Here is a 19777-nt window from a genome sequence, read left to right as displayed (position 1 = left end):
AGGCGGGCTCCCGAGGTGCGCCCACCAACCTGCCCTAGCAAAGGCAAGGGCCGCCCTGAACCCGTCCCGGCTGCTGCAGAGCGCCCTTCCGCAGAGCGGCCAGCTCCGCCAAGCCGGCCATGAGAAGCAGACCCCAAAGGGCCGCTGCCGGTCGCCCTCTCAGCCCACAAAGGCGACATCTAAACTCGCAGGCTAACCAAGGAAAGCAACGGCCTTCCTCTCAAGCTGCCTCGCTGTCGCCTTGCCCCCTGCTCCCTCCCCCAAGTTCACCGAGGCTGGGAGCCGCACTTGCCCACCCCCCCATTGCCAGGTCCCGGGTGACTGGCAAAGAGACCCTCGCCCCAGCCGCGGCACCGCGGCTAAAGGGCCTCTGCAGGCTGGACCCCGACATATGTCAAGGGTGGCGGGGGCGCAGGAGAGACCCTCCATCCCTTACGCCCTTCCCGGACCGAGCGTCTCTTCCCTGCTCTTTTGGGCATCCCCACCTAGTGCTCGCCTCTTCTTTCCCCGCACCCCGTCGCCCCCTGGGAGCTTTTACCTCTCTCGGGGTAGTTGCGCTTATCTACGGAGGAGAAGCAAAGGGAAACCGGCAGCAGCAGCAGAAAGCGGCAACACGAAACAATGGAGAAGCGAAGGACAGGCACTTTGACACACGGAGCCGCCCCTAACTCCGCCTCCCGGCTGGATCAACGCGGCCAATGACGCGGGGAGGAGAGGAAAGCTTTAGGAACGCGAGGCGCCTCCAGAACGCAGGCATTTTATTAGCAATCGACCCCCAATAGATCTGTGTCCCGAGCGCAATTCAATTCAAGAAACTATAACGCCTCCAGGCTGCGTACCCCCCCCCCTTCCGCCGCTGCCCCCCCTTTTAAAGGCAAGTGGTTTAAGCCGCTTCCCCGCCCACTTCTCCAGACTGATCGAGGAGCTTGAGCGGGCGCATTTACGCAAACGGAACAGGGGGGGCGGGAGTTTGGGAGGGTTGTTACGCGCCCGCTGAGCGTGGGGTTTTGTTCGTGGGGTACGCGAATACGCCAAAGAAGGTTCGGTAAGGGGGGCTGTGAATGCAAAACAGCGGAGGAGGAGGACAAGCATTTATTACTTGGAAGGAAGCCATGGCGCCTCCTAAGAGAGGCGATTTAAGCGAGGAGGAAAAAGAACTGCTGGAAGTGATCGGGAAAGGTAAGACGCGCGCGATGGGCCAGGTATGCCTGCTCATGGAAGCTAAGCAGGGTCGGCCCTGGTTAGAATTGCGATGGGAGACCGGCCCCGAAGTCCCGAGTCGCTGCACCGAGGCAGGCATTGGCAAGCCGCCCCTGAGCCTCTCGGGCCTTGGAGAGCCTGCCGGGTGGCCGTAAATCGCGGCCGCGCGAGCCCCTTCGTCTCGAACCAGATCCAGGGAGGAGGAAGGGGGATTGCGACAGGCCAGCCTCGGGCTGCTTTGAGCCGCTTGCTGTGGGGCCTCTGGCCTGTTCCGCTTAGCGAGCGCTAAAGGGGGGCTCCCTAACAGGCAAGGGAGCGAGAGAGTGGCGCTCACCGAAGCCTAGCGAGATGGGGGTGGGTCTTTCTGTGGCGCTTTTTAGGGAGAGGGGCGTGCGGTGAGATAGGCCTTCCTGGGTTCGCCTCGTCGACCTCTGCAGTGGTTGTCCACTGCCGCAGATGATGTTCTGTGTATTTGCTTCCCAGCGGTTTTCAGCTCCCTGAAGAAAGTGGTCAAGGGAGAAGGAAAGGATAGCAGCGGCCCAGAGAGATGGAAGCCCAAGACTCCCTAGGCTGCTATCCTTTCCTTCCCCCTTGACCACCTCCTTGTGGCCTAGGCCTTGTATCTGAGGAGTTGTGCATGGGCACAAAAGCTCACATCATGAATGAAACGTTGTTGGTCTTGAAGATGCCACTGGACTCTAAATTTGGGCCTAGAGGAGTGGTAGCCTTTTTGCTACTAGGCCTCTCTTGTGCTTAGCTAAAGATGCCCTTCATGGATGAAGGGGCCGGTTAATGTGCGTTTAGAGCAGGCCTTTACTTCTGTTCATGCACTTACTTCCATCACAATAGGCTAGTGACAGTTAAACCCCCAGGCCAATGTTCCTCTTATTTGTAGAGCAGCAATTTATGATGGCCACGGCAGAGTCCATTTCTTCAAAGAATATCAGCCTCCTCTCATGCTAACTGCAGAGAGCTGGTACTTGGAGTTCCAGTAGGTCTGGTGATAGGCAGCGTGGTGTACAGATCTGTGTCCACTGAATTTTAGGTCATTGAAAGACATTGTTGGAACTCCATGTATTCAGAGTTCTGTGCGTAATGCCAGCTATCTTAGCAACGTAATTCAAGATGAGGTTTGCATCTGAGACATTTTGGGAAAGCACACAGAATCATAGAATTGGAAAGTATCTCCAGGGTCATCTAACCCCCAGAAGAATGAAGGAAATTCACAACTACCTGCCTATCCACAGTGACCCCAGTTCTATGTCTAGATGATGCCCCCCATTTAAAAAAATGAATCTCTGGTCATTCTGGCCTGGAGGAAATTCACCTCCTGACCCCAGAAGTGGTGATTGGTATTTCCCTGGTCATATAAGAAGGAGCCACAAGAACCAAGGATGGACATAATCCCTTCTGCACAGCCACTTAAAGGTAAAGGTATCCCCTCTGCAAGCACCGAGTCATGTCTGACCCTTGGGGTGACGCCCTCTAGCGTTTTCATGGCAGACTCAATACGGGGTGGTTTTCCAGTGCCTTCCCCAGTCATTACCATTTACCCCCTAGCAAACTGGGTACTCATTTTACCCACCTCGGAAGGATGGAAGGCTGAGTCAACCTTGAGCCGGCTGCTGGGATTGAACTCCCAGCCTCATGGGCAAAGCTTTCAGACGGCTGCCTTACCACTCTGCGCCACAAGAGGCTTGCACAGCCACTTACAATCTGCCTAAATTCACAGATTTAGCATTTCTGTGAGGTGGCTGTCTAGCTTCTGCTTAAAGACTTCCAAGGAACAAGAACCCACCACCTCCCAAGGAAGGCTGTTCCTTTGAGGAACCACTCTAACTGTCAGGAACTTCTTCCAGATGTTTAACCAAAATTTCTTCTGAATTAATTTCATCCCATTGGTTCTAGTCCAACCCCCTGCAGAATGCAGGAAAAGGCCATAAGAGCCAAGCACCTACACAATCCTTTCTTGTCCACCTACTTACAATCTGCCTAAGTTCACAAAATTAGCATTTTTGTCACATAGCTATCTAGCGTCTACTTAGAAACTTCCAAAGAAGGAAAACCTACCACCTTTCGAGGAAGCCTGTTCCACTGAGGAACTGCTCTAATGTCTTCCATATGTTTAGTTGAAAATTCTTTTGAATTAATTCCATCCCATTGGCTCTGGTTCATCCCTCTGGAGCAACAGAAAACAACTCTGCTCCATCTTCTATATGACAGTCCATCAAGTATTTGAAGATGGTTATCGTATCACTTCTTAGTCATCTTCTCTCCAGGCTAAACAGACCAAGCTCCCTCAACCTTTCCTCATACATCTTGTGAGGGTCTCCAAACCCCTCACCATTTTCTTTGCCCTCCTCTGGACGTGCTCCAGTTTGTCTCTATGAGAATTCTTTCATGGAGAGAGGGATTCCAGTGCCAACATGTATAGCCAGCCACTGCATCTGGTAAACCTTATCCTCTAGTTGGATATCTTAACCATTAGTGGCTCTAATATTTTGTTAGAGCCACTATGAGTGGAGCGGTATCTGGGGCATGTCTGGGTGTCTGGACACCGCTTCCAGCTGCACGGGCCAATCTTGGTGCACCCAGGCCAGCCTGTGGAATGCCTGCCCTAAGGAACCGGCCATGAGGTGCCCCAGTTGCTCCATGGCCGCAGGGGAGAGCACTCCCTGGCTAGAGCGTTGATCTGTCCAGCGGCCACCAGCTCGCACGGTGGCCAGCCCACCTGCTGCTAATATTGGCCAGTCCGCTAATCCGGCCAGCCGGCTGCCTGCCAGCTTGTGAGGCCGCCTACTGCTGCTGCCACATGAGCCGCAAACACTGACCTCAGGTAGGGTGACACCACACTATTCATGCCCTCCTGCCGCTAGTGCCTGTTGCATAACTGGGTGCAAAGGACTTTGAGCCTAGTATTTCAGATAATTTGGCTCCATGTAGCTGAGTAGCTGAAATAGTCTCCTAGAAAGCCTGTCATTACAACTGCATATCACTATTTAATTGCACTTTGTATTCCCACTTTCCCTCCAAACTTGGGAAAGACTGTGAGACAATGACTGGTCCAAGCAGCTTCAAGGCTGTGTGGATGTTGTTCCCTTGTGGGCATGTCCTATAACTATGACCATCTTCAGAGGTTCTGCTTTGAGTGCTCTTGCCTTTGAGGTTAGGTGGGTGGCAACAAGTATTAAAACACTCAAAACAATGTTTGGTTAGGTCATTTAGTGGTTTCAAAATTTAATTTTATCATGTATTTAAGGAAAGAAAGGCAGGAGATGTGGTTAATAACTGCTACTCCATCCAATGCACCAAACTGGAGCAGGAGTCATTAGAGTACCATAAATTATTTCTTATGCAAGTGGCCAACTTATGTGAGCAATATGAAGTATAGTCAATGTGTAACTTTGTGCATGCTGAAGAGTAGCAGTGAGGTAAGTTTGCCAAGTAGTGGAGAAGGTTCCTCCACAGCTCTTACCCTTGGCTTGTTTTTGACTGTGGTACCTCTTCCAGTGCTAGCTTCGGTTTTCTGTTTGTAGCTTCTGTGGTCTGCTGTCCATGGTCCTATTTCCTTGTCACCAGTGAGCTGACATCTGACCATGTATCCAGTTCTGATGTTATATGACTTCTGTCACATGCTTGGAGCTCAGTGGGTTCCATGTTCATGGTGTTTTATGTATGGACAGATTGAAGACTACTTTAGTAGAAAAGTTCTTCTATCCCAATGTGGCCATTATTGCCAGTTACTGCAGTTATGAGTGATCACTTTATATGTCAAAATGTCACAGTGAACCTTCTCATGGCCCTTTTGACTTTCATGTTTTTAACATCCTACTTTCCCATTCAGTGTATATAATCCTCCAAGTGAGGCTTTGTTGTGCATCTGATGAAGTGAATTCAAGTCTACAAACTCTTGTCTCAGTAAATCGTATAGTCATTTAAAATGCCATAAAATCTTTCCTTGTCTTTTAGTCTTGCTAAAAAAATCAAACTTTTGTTCAAGTAACACTGTCCTACTTATCCATATTGCTGGCTACATACAGTGTATGAACTAGGCCTGCAAAAAGCCACTTTAGTATCCACAGAGGCTAGTTTCTAGCCAGCAAGGATACCTTATTGTACAAGCTGGATATGTAACAATACTATTTCGAAGGTTAAACATGAACCTTTCAAACTCTTGTTTCTAGCTAGGCTTATTGACACACAAGTATGAATCTTAGAGTATATTTCCTGTGTTTGTAATATTGGGAGAGCAAAATAATGGACAGTGCAGGAAGCCTGTTCCACTGAGGAACCGCTCTAACTGTCAGGAACTTCTTCCAGATGTTTAGCCGCAATGTTTTTTGAATTAATTTAATTCCATTGATCCTAGGCCATAACTCCCATCCCTCATCATATGACATTGTTTTGCCACATTGAGTATGATTTCCTTCTTGAGATGAGACTGAGAAGCAGGGATTGAACAGTTTACCCCTCTCTTCAGTACCTCTTACAATTTCACCTTCTTGTCCCTACCATAGTCCTACCATGTCCTTACTCTTTTTCTTACTTTGAACATAACTAAAGAACCCTTTTTTGTTATTTTTAGCATTTCTCGCTAGCTTAAGCTCATACAGAGCTTTAGCTTTTCTAACACTCTCCCTACAAGCATTGGTTATTTATTTATATTCTTCCTTGGTCATAAAGTTCTCCTTCCATTTCCAAAATGAGTCTCTTTGGTTCTTATATGCCTCTTTTCTCTACCAGAAGGATTCACAAAGTGGCTTACAATTGCCTTCTCTTTCCTGTTCCCACGACGGAGAGACATCCTGTGCTGTGGGTGAGGCTGACAGAGCCCTGATATTACTGTTCTGTGAGAACAGCACTATCAGTGCTGTGACTAGCCCAAGGTCACTCAGCTGACTGCATGTGGGGGAGTGGAGAATCAAACCCGGCTCACAAGATTAGAAGTCCGTGCTCCTAACCACTACACCAAACTGGAGAGAAACAAATATTGCTTAAGGGTAAAAACAGCTTGGTATGTAGTCAGCTATGTCTTTTTTAAACAGTTAAGTCTTCAGAATTAATGTTTTTAATTTTAATATATATTTTTTAGGAAACACTGAAGAAGCTGCAAGGCTACTGGGCAACAAGAATGTTCGTGTCAGTTGTTTGGATGAGGTAAATGACAATTCTGAATGGGCCCCCACTGGGATATAAATGCCTAAATTAATAAAAAGTGTGAATATGCCGATGAATCCAAAATACTCCATCTTAATGGCAACAATGTAAACACATGTGCAACAGGTACTGGAAGATTCTAACACCTGTGGAGGAGGAGGTACACAGATTCCTCTGGTTCTGTGGCTTCTACAGAAGATTTCTATATATTCTGTAAGGGCAGCTTCACGTAGAATGAATTGCAGTAGTCAGATGTTACCGAGGCATGCAACACAATGGCCTGGAGAAAGGCCGTAGCTATTTCAGAAGCTAAAGCTGGTAAAAGGTGCTCTTGGCTGCTACTACATTTATCCAACAAAAAACCCAGGTCCAGCAGCATTCCCAAGCTATGAACCTGTTCTTTTAAGGGGAGTGTAACCTCATCTAGAACAGGAAATGCCTCCATTTCTGCCTGCCAGTAGTACCTAGCCTTCATGACATCTGCTGGAAGCATATCATCTGCATACTGCCATTCAGCCTACATAACGCTTACATGGATAGACCAGGGATCTCTTCAGTATAAGGCAGCTTCATGTGTTCACAAGGTACCATTTGTGGAAAACTCACCTACAATACAATTAAAAATTAATTACATTGTTTTACAATGGAGGTTAACTTTTTTGGAATTAGGATAAGTATTAAACCTGTTGATGATTATTGTTCTAATATATTTGATTAATAGGTAAGCTGAATAATTTTGATAGATTAATGCCCAGCTTCATATAGGGCAGGGAAGAGGAGGACAGGAGCATGTGAGAATGGCCAAAACAGAGGTTTTATGGTTACATCTGAATGTTGTCTGTGTGTGACTCTGACTGTACCCATAACAGCACAACACATCTGAACATTAATGTCTTTTTCTCAGGGTGTGGATTTTTCTCTAGTTATTTTTAATGCTCAAAAGGAGGTGTAATGGCATACTTGGTACTCCGGTAGTTTTCTTCAGAAAATGCTTATGGATAACTTGTCCTTTTTATCTTCATTATGAATTTGCAAGGGCTCTATTAAGGCAGAGAAAACTAAGGGAGGCATTCTAGGCAGGTGGCCTGCACATATGTATCTTGCTTCTACTTAATAGGCTTGGCTTTGCATGCAGCATATTCTCCCCCTAATTTCGAGCTTTAGTAATAGTCTCAGTATGAGGTAGAAATAAGTGTGGAATTATTCTTTTAAGCATTTTATATTGAATACATGACAAAATTGCTGGAACTTCAAAATAACTCCAGCAGATCCCCTAAGCGCATTTATGCATTGCATTGTTGGCTTCTTAAACACACAATACATAATATAAACAAAATATGTGAATTGCTGTTTAAAAGGTCAGTGTTCCATTATTAATCAAATATAAGAAAGTAGAACCGAAGCTGTGGCTTTTCTAAATTATAAAGCTTGCTTTTCTATATAAATTACTGTACTAGAATGTCAAATATAAAGAGTTCTTTTGGAAGGGTATAAAACACGTTGCAGTAGGGTTGCTAGGCTGAGTGGGAGCTTTTGGAGGTGGAGCCTGTGGAATACGATGTCTTTGAGTCCACCCTCCCAAATAGCCATTTTGTCTAGGGGAACTGATGTCTAGAGATCAGTTGTAGTAGACAGGGCTCTCTAGGCCAGGGGTAGTTAACCTGTGGTCCTCCAGATGTGGTCCTGCCAAACGCTGGCAGGGGCTCATGGGAATTGTAGTCCATGGACACCTGGAGGACCACAGGTTGACTACCCCTGCCCCACCTAGAGGCTGGCAAACCTATATCGCTACACGGGGTAAAAAGCAGCAGCCATGTGATTGCATATGCCTTCCTCTTTAAAAAGTATCTGAAGTATTGCTGCTTTGTTACTTATCAACTTAATTACTTGTATCTTTGATATAGATAAGGGAACATTATTCATTTTAAAAACCTGATCTGTTGGTGTATTTGCCTGTACAGAAACATAAGCTGAAAAGCTTTCCAAACAGCCGTGTTCTAAATTCAGTATGCAAATAGGAAGGGGGGAGAAACACATAATTATCGTTAAAGTTGAATACATACAAAGGTATTATGACAAAAAAGGAATAACTTGTTTTTTGAAAGTTTAATTGTATAGAGAGAACATATTTAAGAATATTTTTATGACCCGGTATAACAAAAAGAACATAAGATTAATTTGCTAGGCATATAGCCTTTTTATTTCAGCAGTTCGGCACAGCTTTTCTTGCCTCAACTCATTTAGCAGATCAGCCTTATGCACTGGCATTTGAATACCAGTGGAGGAGAACAAAAAGATATGTTTAAAACTTTTGCATTCATTTTTTCCCCTCTCTTATTAGCATGGGATGACCCCTCTGATGCATGCAGCATACAAAGGGAAAGTTGACATGTGCAAATTGTTGTTGCGACATGGTGCTGATGTAAACTGCAATGAACATGAGCAGGGATATACAGCCTTGATGTTTGCTGGACTCTCAGGTAGGCTTTCTTCCTTTGCATATGCTAGAGGGTCTTATACTGTTTAGGCAAAGCTTCCTGCACAGCCAAATCGCTCATGTTGGATGTAGTTTTGCAATGATTGGCTTGATACTGGTTCTGAGCATGGCCTGTGATAGCCTGAGCCTTATTTAGATATGTCACTTTCAGTCTGCTGAGAGTTACAGGAGATTCAGTTACTTTGGATAATTGTTCTCAACGTCTGCACCAACTGCCCCTGTTGGCAGGGAGTGGCTTGTAATAGGGCACCATATATGTGTGCTTGGTGACTACTCCGCAGCTTGGAAAATCTTAACTTTGGTGGTCTAGTAAAGCTGAAGCAGGTATCTTGCTTATTTGGAGCAGTATATCTTGCCAGAAATGATCCAAGGGATTTGAAATTGTCTACAATAGCTTTCTTTTAATATGCCTGGTCACTGAAGGTGAAAGGAGGCATGCAATTTTAGGGAATTGGGTGACTTGAATGTCAATCATGATATACAGTGTTGAGACTGAATGAAAGGTCCTGTTCAGACAGATAAGCCAGTACATTACAAGCTCACATGCTTTTAGTCCAAGTTCATGAAATCTGTTTTGTACTGTGCAGGAGGCATCTTTAAGATGAATTCTGGTTTTGTTCATTTCTTTGAAAAAGGAAAAAATGCTATAAGCTAGGAACAAATTAGAATATTAATATTTTATTGAGGGAAAATACAAAATCGGGCACCAGTGTCGTGTGCATGTGGCACTGGAACAAGCTGTCTCCATCCAGGAGCCAAGACAGGCAGCAGTGACTCAGGTGTTTTCAGCATTTCCTTTAAACTCAGCTGCCCCATGTAGTGAGAGGCTGTTAATTTCACAGTAGATATGTGACAGTGGAAGCATGTTGAGATATCTGGGTTCAAGTCTTCACTCTCCACAGAACTTAGTGAATGACCTCTGCTAACCTAAACTGCCTTGCTGAGTATTCATGAAGATAACTGGACAGGGAGGACAATATATGTTGCCTTAAGCTATTTGAATAAAGGCTAAATATATATATTTTATATATGGGGATGCTATTATTTTGTTAACATAACTTTTCTTAGGCCAAAATAAAATATTATCTGTGAATACAATATTAGCTGTTTGGGTGGAGAGACTTAGCTGCATTTCCTTACAAGGTAAAATTTTAAATTGCTTTGTATTCCAGTATCTGGTAAACGTCTTTCTCTAGTAAAAGGGCAGTTTATTATGTTAAAGGTGGAGGGATGACAGACAAATGATAAACAGTATTCATTAATGCATTAAACATCTCGTAGGAGTGAGGAGAAAGAACTGGATGTTGTCCAGGTATTTTTCCACAATAAGACTGTAAGATCATGAACCCCCATACAGAAATGTTAGAAAATTACTGCATTCTGCACTAGACATTGGTGGCTCAGAGTCATGTCTTATAGCAATAATTGATTTCATTATTTGGCACAGGAATTTTATCATATACATCTTGTTCTAGAGCACCAAGAAGGAGAGCAATTAGAGAAGCTGGTATTCAGAATTAAATTATTTTTCTGGCTCAGATTCCCACAATTGTATCTTTATATTTTAACATCCTGGTCCAGATTTTGAGTATAGAAAGGGTGTGAATTTTTCCTGGATTACATGTCTTGTATAAGGTATCTCAGAACTTTCTACATCATTTCAAATGAGACCATATCACAGATCTGTATAAGGCCCTTATTGGCCCAGTCCTTTTCCTAAGAATCCCTAATATAGAGTTTGCCTTTTTGACTGCTGCAACACACTGGATTAACACTTTCATTGAGCTATCCGCTATGACTCTGATCTTCTCCCCTCTCAGTCTCTGCATGTTCAGACCCTGTTACCTTCTACTTGAAGTTGGGATTTTTGAAATCCTGTTTTCACTTGGGAAGGTACAGCAGTTACAAAGTACTATCCAGCTTAATCAACCAATCAATTTGGTTATCTAATGGTGCCCACTGGGAATAGACTAAAGAGCTACTAGCCATTGATGGAAATGGGTTGTGCTGACAAATGGCGGAGTTAAACATGGCAAGAGGAAATCTGATTCATTGTTCCTAAAGAATTCCCACTTAATCTTCAGTGAGAGCAACCTAAGTAGCTTTTAATAAAGGTGTGCAAGGTTTTTATTTATTTAAGACATGTAGCAGACTATTCCATTTCAAAAATATAGTCAAACTATATTTTAAGCAACAGTTTTCTGTACAATTAGAAATGTACGCTTTCTTCTTTTTTATATTAGGCAACAAAGAAATTACCTGGATGATGCTAGAGGCTGGAGCAGATACAGATGTCGTTAACTCTGTGGGAAGGACGGCTGCTCAGATGGCTGCCTTTGTAGGTAAATGGACCATCCTTACATCCTAGCCTTGACTGAGGCTGGGGGATGAAAGCACCTGCCCTAATTTTACTGCTAGTTTCTCTGAAAAGACAAATTTTGTACTCCAACTGTCTGCTTAAAAAAGGGGGCATAATATAATCATATAATTCCTTGTGAGCCACTTTCATATGTGGCACTACACTGTCTCCCAGAAGGGATGACGGCAAACTTGATTGGTTACCAGCACAATATGACACCTTCCTTGTGTCTTAGATTGAATTGGTTCAGTGAGCAAGAAAAAATTCAGAACCATAACCCTGACATATCTCTTTTGGTTTAAAGTTTAGTGCTTAAGTCACTTTCCTGCTGAGAGAAATGTGTGCCTAATTTAAGCATTGTGTCAGCTTTATAAAAAGGTTTTTCCTTTCCTTGTCCATTTATTAGAATTGTGTTTCTTCTCTAAATACTACAGTAAAAAGAAGTGTGCACTTTGTGATATAAGCATGCAACTTGGAAAATATACAAAATACATGCCTTAAAGCTTAAAATGGCAGGCTTGTAATTAGTGGTGTGCATTATCTCATGTTCTATGCCTCTTATTTGCTTTTTCTTTTATCAGAGTGTAGAACAGTAACCAGCAGGCTATGAAGCCTGTTCAGGAAGGCAGATAAACTCTAATTGTTTTTCTTGAAAGGAACTGTTAGGGTTCAGTGTAATACAATTTTAGTGTAATTCTATGGTATATTCTGCAATTCTTAGAAACAGTAAGGGGTCTTCACATTATGTTCTCTTACAAAAATCCTACCCCTATCAAACTGACTTTTAAAATATTTAAATTGCCCCACACATCACTATTAAATACTGAAATACTGGTTTTATATTTTGTCAGAGTTCACTGTGTGCTTCACTTCTATGTGTAGTACACTGAATCTGCTGTAGCCTCCCTACTGTAACCTGATGGTCATATAATTTGACCTTTTCATAGGGCATGTTTTGTGCTTTCATCATGAAGTTCAGAATTCTCGTTCTTACCATGGCTTGGCCTTGACGCTAAAAGTGTATAATGATTTGTTAGGGCTTTTGGGCAAACAATTAACCTCCCTAACTTCTCCATGATTGGTTTCACTGTGGCCTTGGTTTGTTCCTTCCTAAAGATGCATAAAGATCTGTTTTTTGTTTTTAGGTCAGCATGATTGCGTAACTGTTATCAACAACTTCTTTTCTCGAGAAAGGCTAGACTACTACACAAAACCGCAAGGCTTGGATAAAGAACCCAAACTTCCAGTTAAATTAGCTGGGCCTCTGCATAAGATCATCACAACTACTAATTTGCACCCAGTAAAGGTATACTATGGCTTGTGCTTCTGGCCTTACACCGAAATATCTGGATCTTGCTGATTTGTCATATTCATTTCAGTTCAAGGTTCTGGTGCTGACCTTTGGGTCTCATATTTTTTGAAGGACCTTCCTGCATGTTCCCCTGCAGCTGGCCTTACTTGTTCAGAGAGTACTATTGTTAGTGCCTCTTTTGTCCAAGCACATTCTTCAGTAGCTTAGGTTGTGGATAGTCCAGTGACAGCCTCATGCCTGTGGAACAGAAGCCTGGCTTTCCACTGAGGCTACAAAGCAATTATTCCAGAGAGCATCTGAGGGCAGTCTGAGTATGGTAGACTGGATTTTTTTAGCTGTCTATAAGGTATGCTGAAGATTAGCGCTTTTAATGTGTTTTATATTGTGGCAATGTTTTGACTGTATATTTTTATTGTATTTTATATTAATTGAGTTTGGATCCTGAGTTGGTCAAGAGAAAGTCAGGCATATAACTATTTCAAATAACCAAGTTAAATCCTTTAAAGGAAGTATTTATCCATGGAATTGGATGGCTACATTTGACCTGTGGTTAGAACATCGTTCTGAATTTGCCCACGCAGCATGCTTTAGCACTTCACTTCTACATAGCAAAATGTTTGTATTCAATAGGCTTAACAGTGAAGAAACTCTCCTCCACATTGATTGATGGGAAATGTTTTTTTCTGGGATTTGTGCAGGTTTTTTTTTTAACTTGGGTCTCTTTTCCTGTAGTATATAAATTAAACCTAAGAGCGCATTCAAGAAGCTCCTGACTGTAAAGATAGGTCTTTAGCTATACAAAATCTCATGGTAAATTGAATAAAAATGAAAGTACTAGGATGCATTTGCTCTGGGACAGTTACTGTGTACTATGTAATACATAACTGCAGGTATGTATTACACTGCCATCCCATTCTTCCAAGACGAAGAGTTTGTTTTTATACCCCACTTTTCACTACTCAAAGGAGTCTCAAAGCAGCTTACAATTGCCTTTGTTTCCTTTCCTCACAAGAGACACCCTGCGAGGTAGGTGGAATGGAGAGAGCTCGGAAAGGACTATTTTGTGAGAATAGTTCTAACAGGACTGTGACTAGCCCAAAATCTTACACCTGGATGCATGTGGAAGAGCAGTTAATCAAGCCCAGCTCACCTGATTAGAAGCCACTGCTCTTAACCACTACACCAAGCTGGCTCCAAGGATCTTAGGAAAACCAAGGACCCCCCCGCCACACACACACACACACACACACGGTAACCACATGTGTTAGGTTGAGTGTGATTGATTGTGCTTAAATCATCTGGTGAAGTTCATGGCTGAATATACATTCAAACCAATGTCTTCCGAGTCTTGCATTCTAAACACTGCATTGTGTTGGCTATCAAAGATGATAAACAGCCATTTTCAACAGTGTGGAATTAATCCGATATGATACCTCCTACATGCCTTGTGCATGTATTGCAAAATGAGTGCAGCTGCTTTGGATAAAATAACAACCTGCATTAGGTAAAGTAGCACCATCCAAAGAAGAGCAACAAGACTTTAGATTATATGTCCTTGGCAGTTACATGTTGCCTCTGTTTAGAATTTTCAGAATTTTTAAGGTAAACCTCTTGTTAATCTTTATATTGCAGATAGTGTTGCTAGTGAAAGAGAATCCTCTTCTGACTGAAGTTGAAGCCCTGCAAAGATGCTACTATATATTGGACCTCATTTGTGAGAAGTGTATGAAGCAGAGAGATATGAATGAAGTACTGGCAATGAAAATGCACTACATCAGCTGTATTTTACAGAAATGCATCCTTTCCCTTAAGGAACGTGATGATCAACTGGATGGATTAATCAAAAGGTATAACATTATCTATATGATACGTAACTAGCAATATAGCCCAGTGTGTGAAAAAATACAAAGGGCTCTAGAAAATTGTTGTTGCCATTTTTTTTCCATGAAACGTTGAAATACAAAATGTAGAATCATTTGCAGGATGATATTCCTACTAGGTTTGGGTGCTTCAGCCGCCAAAGTGGCCGTTCATGCCCAAAGCAGCCAGCGGTGCGGGGGGAGAGGGGGCGGTGTGGGCTCTGGTGCCACCCCTCCCTCCTCCCACTGCATTGCTGGCTGCTTCGGGCACGAATGGCCGCTTTGGCAGCTGAAGCACCCAACCCTAATTCCTACCAAGGAATGAGAAGTGGGACCCCCTTCCATGTGTTGGTCAATGGTGTATATAGTCTTTTTGGTTGTTCTGGGGTTTGGTTCTGTTGTTTTTGGGATTTTTTTATGGTGGGTTTTTTTATTGTGGGGTTTTCTGGCTTTTATTAGTTAGCATTTTTGGGGTTGTAATCAGCCATTATAAAATACCACACATTGTGTTTTGCCAAAAAAATGTAGAGGCAAGGGCAAGAGTACATGAATCAAAGGCTTCTTCTTGCATTGACAGTTTTTCTTTTATGCTGTAGACATTCAGCTAGACTGCTAAATCATGGCTCACAATAGATTATAAGTCAAGCTGGATCGGGGAGGTTCCGCCATACTCGTGTTGTTAGACCTGTCGGCTGCATTTGATGTGGTCGACTACGAGATATTGGCTTACCGCCTCGCCGGAACTGGGAATAGGGGGACTGCACTGCAATGGCTGGTCTCCTTCCTCTGGAACCGGACGCAGAGGGTTGCTGTGGGGGATGAGCTATCTGACGCTTGCGGGCTCCCATGTGGAGTTCCTCAGGGAGCAATACTCTCCCTCACATTCTTTAATATCTATATGCGCCCTCTAGCCCAGCTGGCCCGGGGCTATGGGCTGGGATGTCACCAATATGCGGATGACACCCAGCTCTACTTCCTAATGGACGGCCAGCCGGACTCCCCTCTAAATACATTTGCCAGTTGTTTGGAAGCAGTTGCTGGATGGCTCAGGCAGAGTCGCCTGAAACTCAACCCCTCCAAGACGGAGGTCCTGTGGCTAGCAAGAAAAGGCCAGGATCAGGAAGCGCATCTCCCATGCCTGGATAGAGTGCACCAGTTGACAGGAACTTGGGAGTGACCTTTGATGCCTGCCTTTCTATGGAGGCTCAGGTCACTAAAGTAGCCCGGATGGCGTTTTTCCATCTTCACCAAGCTAGGCTTCTAATGCCCTACCTGTCCTCAGAACACTTGGCCACAGTGATCCATGCAATGGTCACTTCCAGACTAGACTACTGTAACTCGCTCTACACAGGCCTGCCCTTGTCTTTGACCCGGAAGTTACAGCTGGTACAGAATGCGGCTGCTAGGGTCTTCACTGGGATATCATGGAGGGCCCATATCCAGCCGGTGACTCGACATCTGCACTGGTTACCAGTCTGTTTCCGGTTCAAGTTCAAGGTTTTGGTTTTAACCTTTAAGGCTATACGCGGTCTGGGTCCTGCTAATCTGCGGGACCGCCTGGTTCCTTATGCCCCCCGCAGGGCTCTTTGCTCTGTGGGTATGAACTTACTGGTAGTCCCGGACCCTCGGGAAGCTCGCCTGGCCTCGATCCGGGCCAGAGCCTTTTCGGTCCTGGCCCCAACCTGGTGGAATGAGCTCCCGGAAGAGCTTAGGGCCTTGTCAGAGTTGTTAACTTTCCGCAGGGCCTGTACGACGGAGCTCTTCCACCAGGCATATAGTTGGGGACAGGGCACATTCCCGCCATTCAATCTGGGATCCCCCCATCTCCATCTCCATCTTGTCCATCGGTTCCCACTCTTGTCAGTAGGATGGTAAGACTGTGGCCTGGCTGGTCGAGGGGATAAATTGATTTATTAGTGCCGCCATCTTTTAGTTTAATAATTTTAACAATGTAGTTGGGGTATTTTAGGGTTTTATTGCATTTTTACTCTTTTATTGTGTAAACCGCCGTGAGCCTGAATGGGAACAGCAGTATATAAATTCAAGTAAAAAAAAAAAGTTAGGGAAGGTGGCTAGTGTGGGCTACAAACAGTGGAAGAAAGAAGTATTTAGTAGAAAGCCATGACCGTTCGTTACCATTTCTTGCTCTAATATTTTTAGCCTGCTAAAAGGCAGAGAAAAAGATGGTTTTCCAGTATTTCAAGAAAAACTCATCAGAGAATGCATTCGAAAATTTCCCTATTGCGAAGCTACATTGCTCCAGCAGCTTGTGAGAAGCATTGCTCCAGTTGAAATTGTGAGTATCTGGGATTGAGCAGCCCATTCTTCTTTGCATCTGTTCAGCAAAGTATCTGAAATGCAGAAATGCAGGTAAATCTGCTCTCCCCCAAACCTTTTGTAGTAAGGTGATCTTAAATGGTAGACTAAACGAACAATCTTTCCAATAATTCAAACGTAAAAATTGAACGTAATTTTGCTCTGAAGAATCTGTAGCCAAGTGATATGGAGGTGGTCCAACTGTGATGTAAACCCTTGCTTATTCTGTAGAACTTGTTTAATGTAGCCAACCTAGTGTTGCTGATATTTCACTAGCAGGCTACAACCAATATCCTTGCTTAAGATAATATGCCCCCCTTGCTATATTTCATCATTGAAAGGAGAACATTCAAATTTTTAAAAAGTCAAATAAAAAATGAAAAAAGTAGAATTTAATAATCATTAACAGAGTGCATTGGATTTTTAAAAATTATTGGTCATAATTTTTAAAAATTGGAAAAAGTAGAATTTTGAACCGCAAGCACAATTTTTGCTGCATGTATTTTTAAATACCATAGATATACTCTTCTAAATGGTTTTCTTAGTGCAGTTTACTGGGACTTTCAGTCACTATTATTTCCCTCTCCCCTCCCCCATTTTTCAGGGCTCTGATCCTACTGCTTTCTCTGTACTGACACAAGCCATTACTGGCCAAATGGGCTTTGTGGAGGCTGAGTTTTGCACAACATGTGGGGAGAAGGGAGCAGCCAAAAGGTGTTCAACATGCAAAATGGTAAGAATTGTATTTCTTATTTTAAAATCAATTATCAGTTTAGTTTGGTCTTCCTCATCTAAATGTGAATGTACATATTGTACCCTGTTTTAATACATGCAGTGGTGTTAACTGTCTTGACTTGTAAAACATTTGTTTGGTCAATCTCAGGTGATCTACTGTGATCAGAAATGCCAGAAAATGCACTGGTTTACACACAAGAAAACATGCAAGATGCTAAAAGAGGCTCATGAAAAGCAGGAGATGGAAATTACCAAAGAAAAGAAGCGGCAAGAAAGAAGACAAAAAAGAGGTTGGTGCACATTTTTACAGTACCATTCATAATGATGTTTTTCACTGGGGGAGTCTTAAAGACCATGTTATTAATACACCCATGTCTGACCAACACTACCATGTTAATCTAAGGCAGCGGTTCTCAACCACTCCCATGCCACAACCCCAACTGTGGCAGCGGGGTCACAGTGGCATGTGCATGTGGGTAGCGTGCACATGCGAGCATGCACGCACATGTGCACAATTGTTTTGTTGCCACCACCTGCCTCCACTGCTCCATTGCTGCCACTTGCAGCAGCTGACGGCCACTGCCGCCCCTGCAACCAACCAGGGAACCCCAACAAAGGGGCCTGGCGACCCTAAATGGGGTTGCAACCCCTAGGTTGAGAACCACTGATCTAAGGGATAAGTCATCTTATATTCTTCCCACTTGGCATATACCGTAAATCTATATATTTATAGAAGTAAGTCTGTGCATGTAGCTGGGTGAGGAACTAACCAAACAAAACCCCATCAATCAATGACCAGTTCTGGGCCTATAGACCTTAACAATTTATCTCTGCATTTAGTATTCCTTCATAATAAATTGACTGACAAAACACATCCTTTTCTGTCCTTTCTCTTTTATCCCAAAATGACCCAGAAGCTTAATAAGGAGGAGCAGAGGAAGGTCTTTATTGTGCTTCTCCCACAAATTTGCCACTACTTTTAAAAATAGTCTGTCAGGTTACACATCCCATTATTACTTCATTATAAAAAATGCCTTCAAATTTTTTTTGGAGATAAGGGTGTTGATGTTAGCTTGTGCACCTGCTTGCTCTTATGCTTTCGCCCATGTACAAGTGGGGGCCCACTAGATACTTGCAAGGATGGTACATCCTATCTTTGCTTCCTTCCCTCTCCCTCCTTACCTGTCTTTCTCCCCCACCTGTTCTCCATCCATCTCCCCCTTGCCCTTCTCTGTAATCATACCCCCTCTCTCCCCTGCACCTTCTCTGTCACTCTCTCCCTAATTTCCCCCCCCCTCCCCTTCTCTGACAGTGTTCCACCATCTCATTCCCTTCCTCCTCCTCCTCCTTACCTCTTGGGCCACTGGGGTTGTCCTTGCTCAGAGTACTGCTGTAACAAGGCCCCTGGCACCTGATGTGTCAGCTGCTTAGGTAACTAATTTGCACAAGCTCTGACATTGTCAGGAAGGGTGGATAAAATGTTGTAAGGTTTAAGATCTGCAAACCTGGGTCTCCCAAGTTTAGAAAAATGTATCAACGTGGGCTCAGTCTGCATATTGAGATATTTGGAAATTGGCTCACATTTGGCTATTAAAACATATATATGATTTTAATATGTTTTTGTTGGTTTTTCTCTAGAAGCCACACAAGCAGCAGAATCCATTTCAAATCAAGAACATTTGGTCTCTGGAGATAGTAAAGAGGAAGAACCCAAATGTGAAGGAGACAAAATGGAAGAAACCATTCCCAGCAAGCAAATGCCTGTGCAATCATCTCCAGCTGACAGTTTCTCTAAAGACGAGACTAATTTAACAGATACAGCTATTGCAAAAGCTCATGAATCGGAGGAATAAGTGGGGCCTAGCTGGGGAGCCAAACATTTTAAAAAGATGTACTCTTTACTACAATGTTGTGAAGCATAAGTCCACAGAATGCAGTTGTGCTCACTCAATCACATTCACTGTGATACAACATATGGCAACTTGTTTGTCCACTATAATTGTGTCATATAATCCTGGATTCTGAGGACAAGAGCTTAACCATCTGGTCAAAATCAGAATACCCTGCTCAGCTGTCTTTGTAGCAATACTGAGCAAGTGTAGATTTTCAAATGTATGTGGACAGTAGAGGCATATGCTTAGCAAATTGAAAACTCATGTGTTAAATGGAAATAACTCACGTCTTAAAAATCACAATAGGTTTCACTGCAACATAAATGGAAGTAAATTAAATTATGTGGCATTGTAACATCTAAAAAGTAACTATTACACTCTTCTGGTATTTCACCTAAATATTAAAAATGATTTTGCTATTTTTTCTTATATCTATTTTAATTGAACAAA

The 19777-nt window shown here is 43.4% G+C and overlaps 2 protein-coding genes across 2 annotated transcripts in view; one reads left to right on the top strand and one right to left on the bottom strand.

Moving 5' to 3' along the window:
* The window catches only part of BZW2 (basic leucine zipper and W2 domains 2), a 41056-nt gene extending 40363 nt beyond the window's left edge, over positions 1-693 (bottom strand). The window contains exon 1 of the mRNA XM_077304005.1: positions 539-693. The gene's annotated coding sequence lies outside the window, so the exon portion shown is untranslated. The remainder of the gene's footprint in view (positions 1-538) is intronic.
* A 178-nt stretch (positions 694-871) lies between these two features.
* On the top strand, positions 872-19746 carry ANKMY2 (ankyrin repeat and MYND domain containing 2). Its single transcript, XM_077304004.1, has 10 exons — positions 872-1179; positions 6293-6357; positions 8699-8837; positions 11098-11196; positions 12359-12519; positions 14158-14372; positions 16545-16680; positions 17305-17433; positions 17584-17725; positions 19074-19746. Exons 1-10 carry the CDS (start codon positions 1062-1064, stop codon positions 19286-19288), a joined length of 1419 nt encoding a protein of 472 aa, XP_077160119.1. The 5' UTR covers positions 872-1061; the 3' UTR covers positions 19289-19746.
* Positions 19747-19777: the final 31 nt, after the last annotated feature.

This window comes from Paroedura picta, chromosome 11 (genome assembly GCF_049243985.1).
Source record: "Paroedura picta isolate Pp20150507F chromosome 11, Ppicta_v3.0, whole genome shotgun sequence".
NCBI lineage: Eukaryota > Metazoa > Chordata > Lepidosauria > Squamata > Gekkonidae > Paroedura > Paroedura picta.
The sequence above is the reverse complement of the archived record's forward strand: the minus strand, read 5'-3'. Positions and strand labels throughout refer to the sequence as shown.

Bases quoted from the DNA above. Each gene is read 5' to 3' on its own strand.
- ANKMY2 (XM_077304004.1), top strand. From the start codon at position 1,062: ATGCAAAACAGCGGAGGAGGAGGACAAGCATTTATTACTTGGAAGGAA. The intron at 1,180-6,292 runs GTAAGACGCGCG...TATATTTTTTAG, and splicing joins GCTGGAAGTGATCGGGAAAG to GAAACACTGAAGAAGCTGCA. The intron at 17,726-19,073 runs GTTGGTGCACAT...GTTTTTCTCTAG, and splicing joins AGAAAGAAGACAAAAAAGAG to AAGCCACACAAGCAGCAGAA.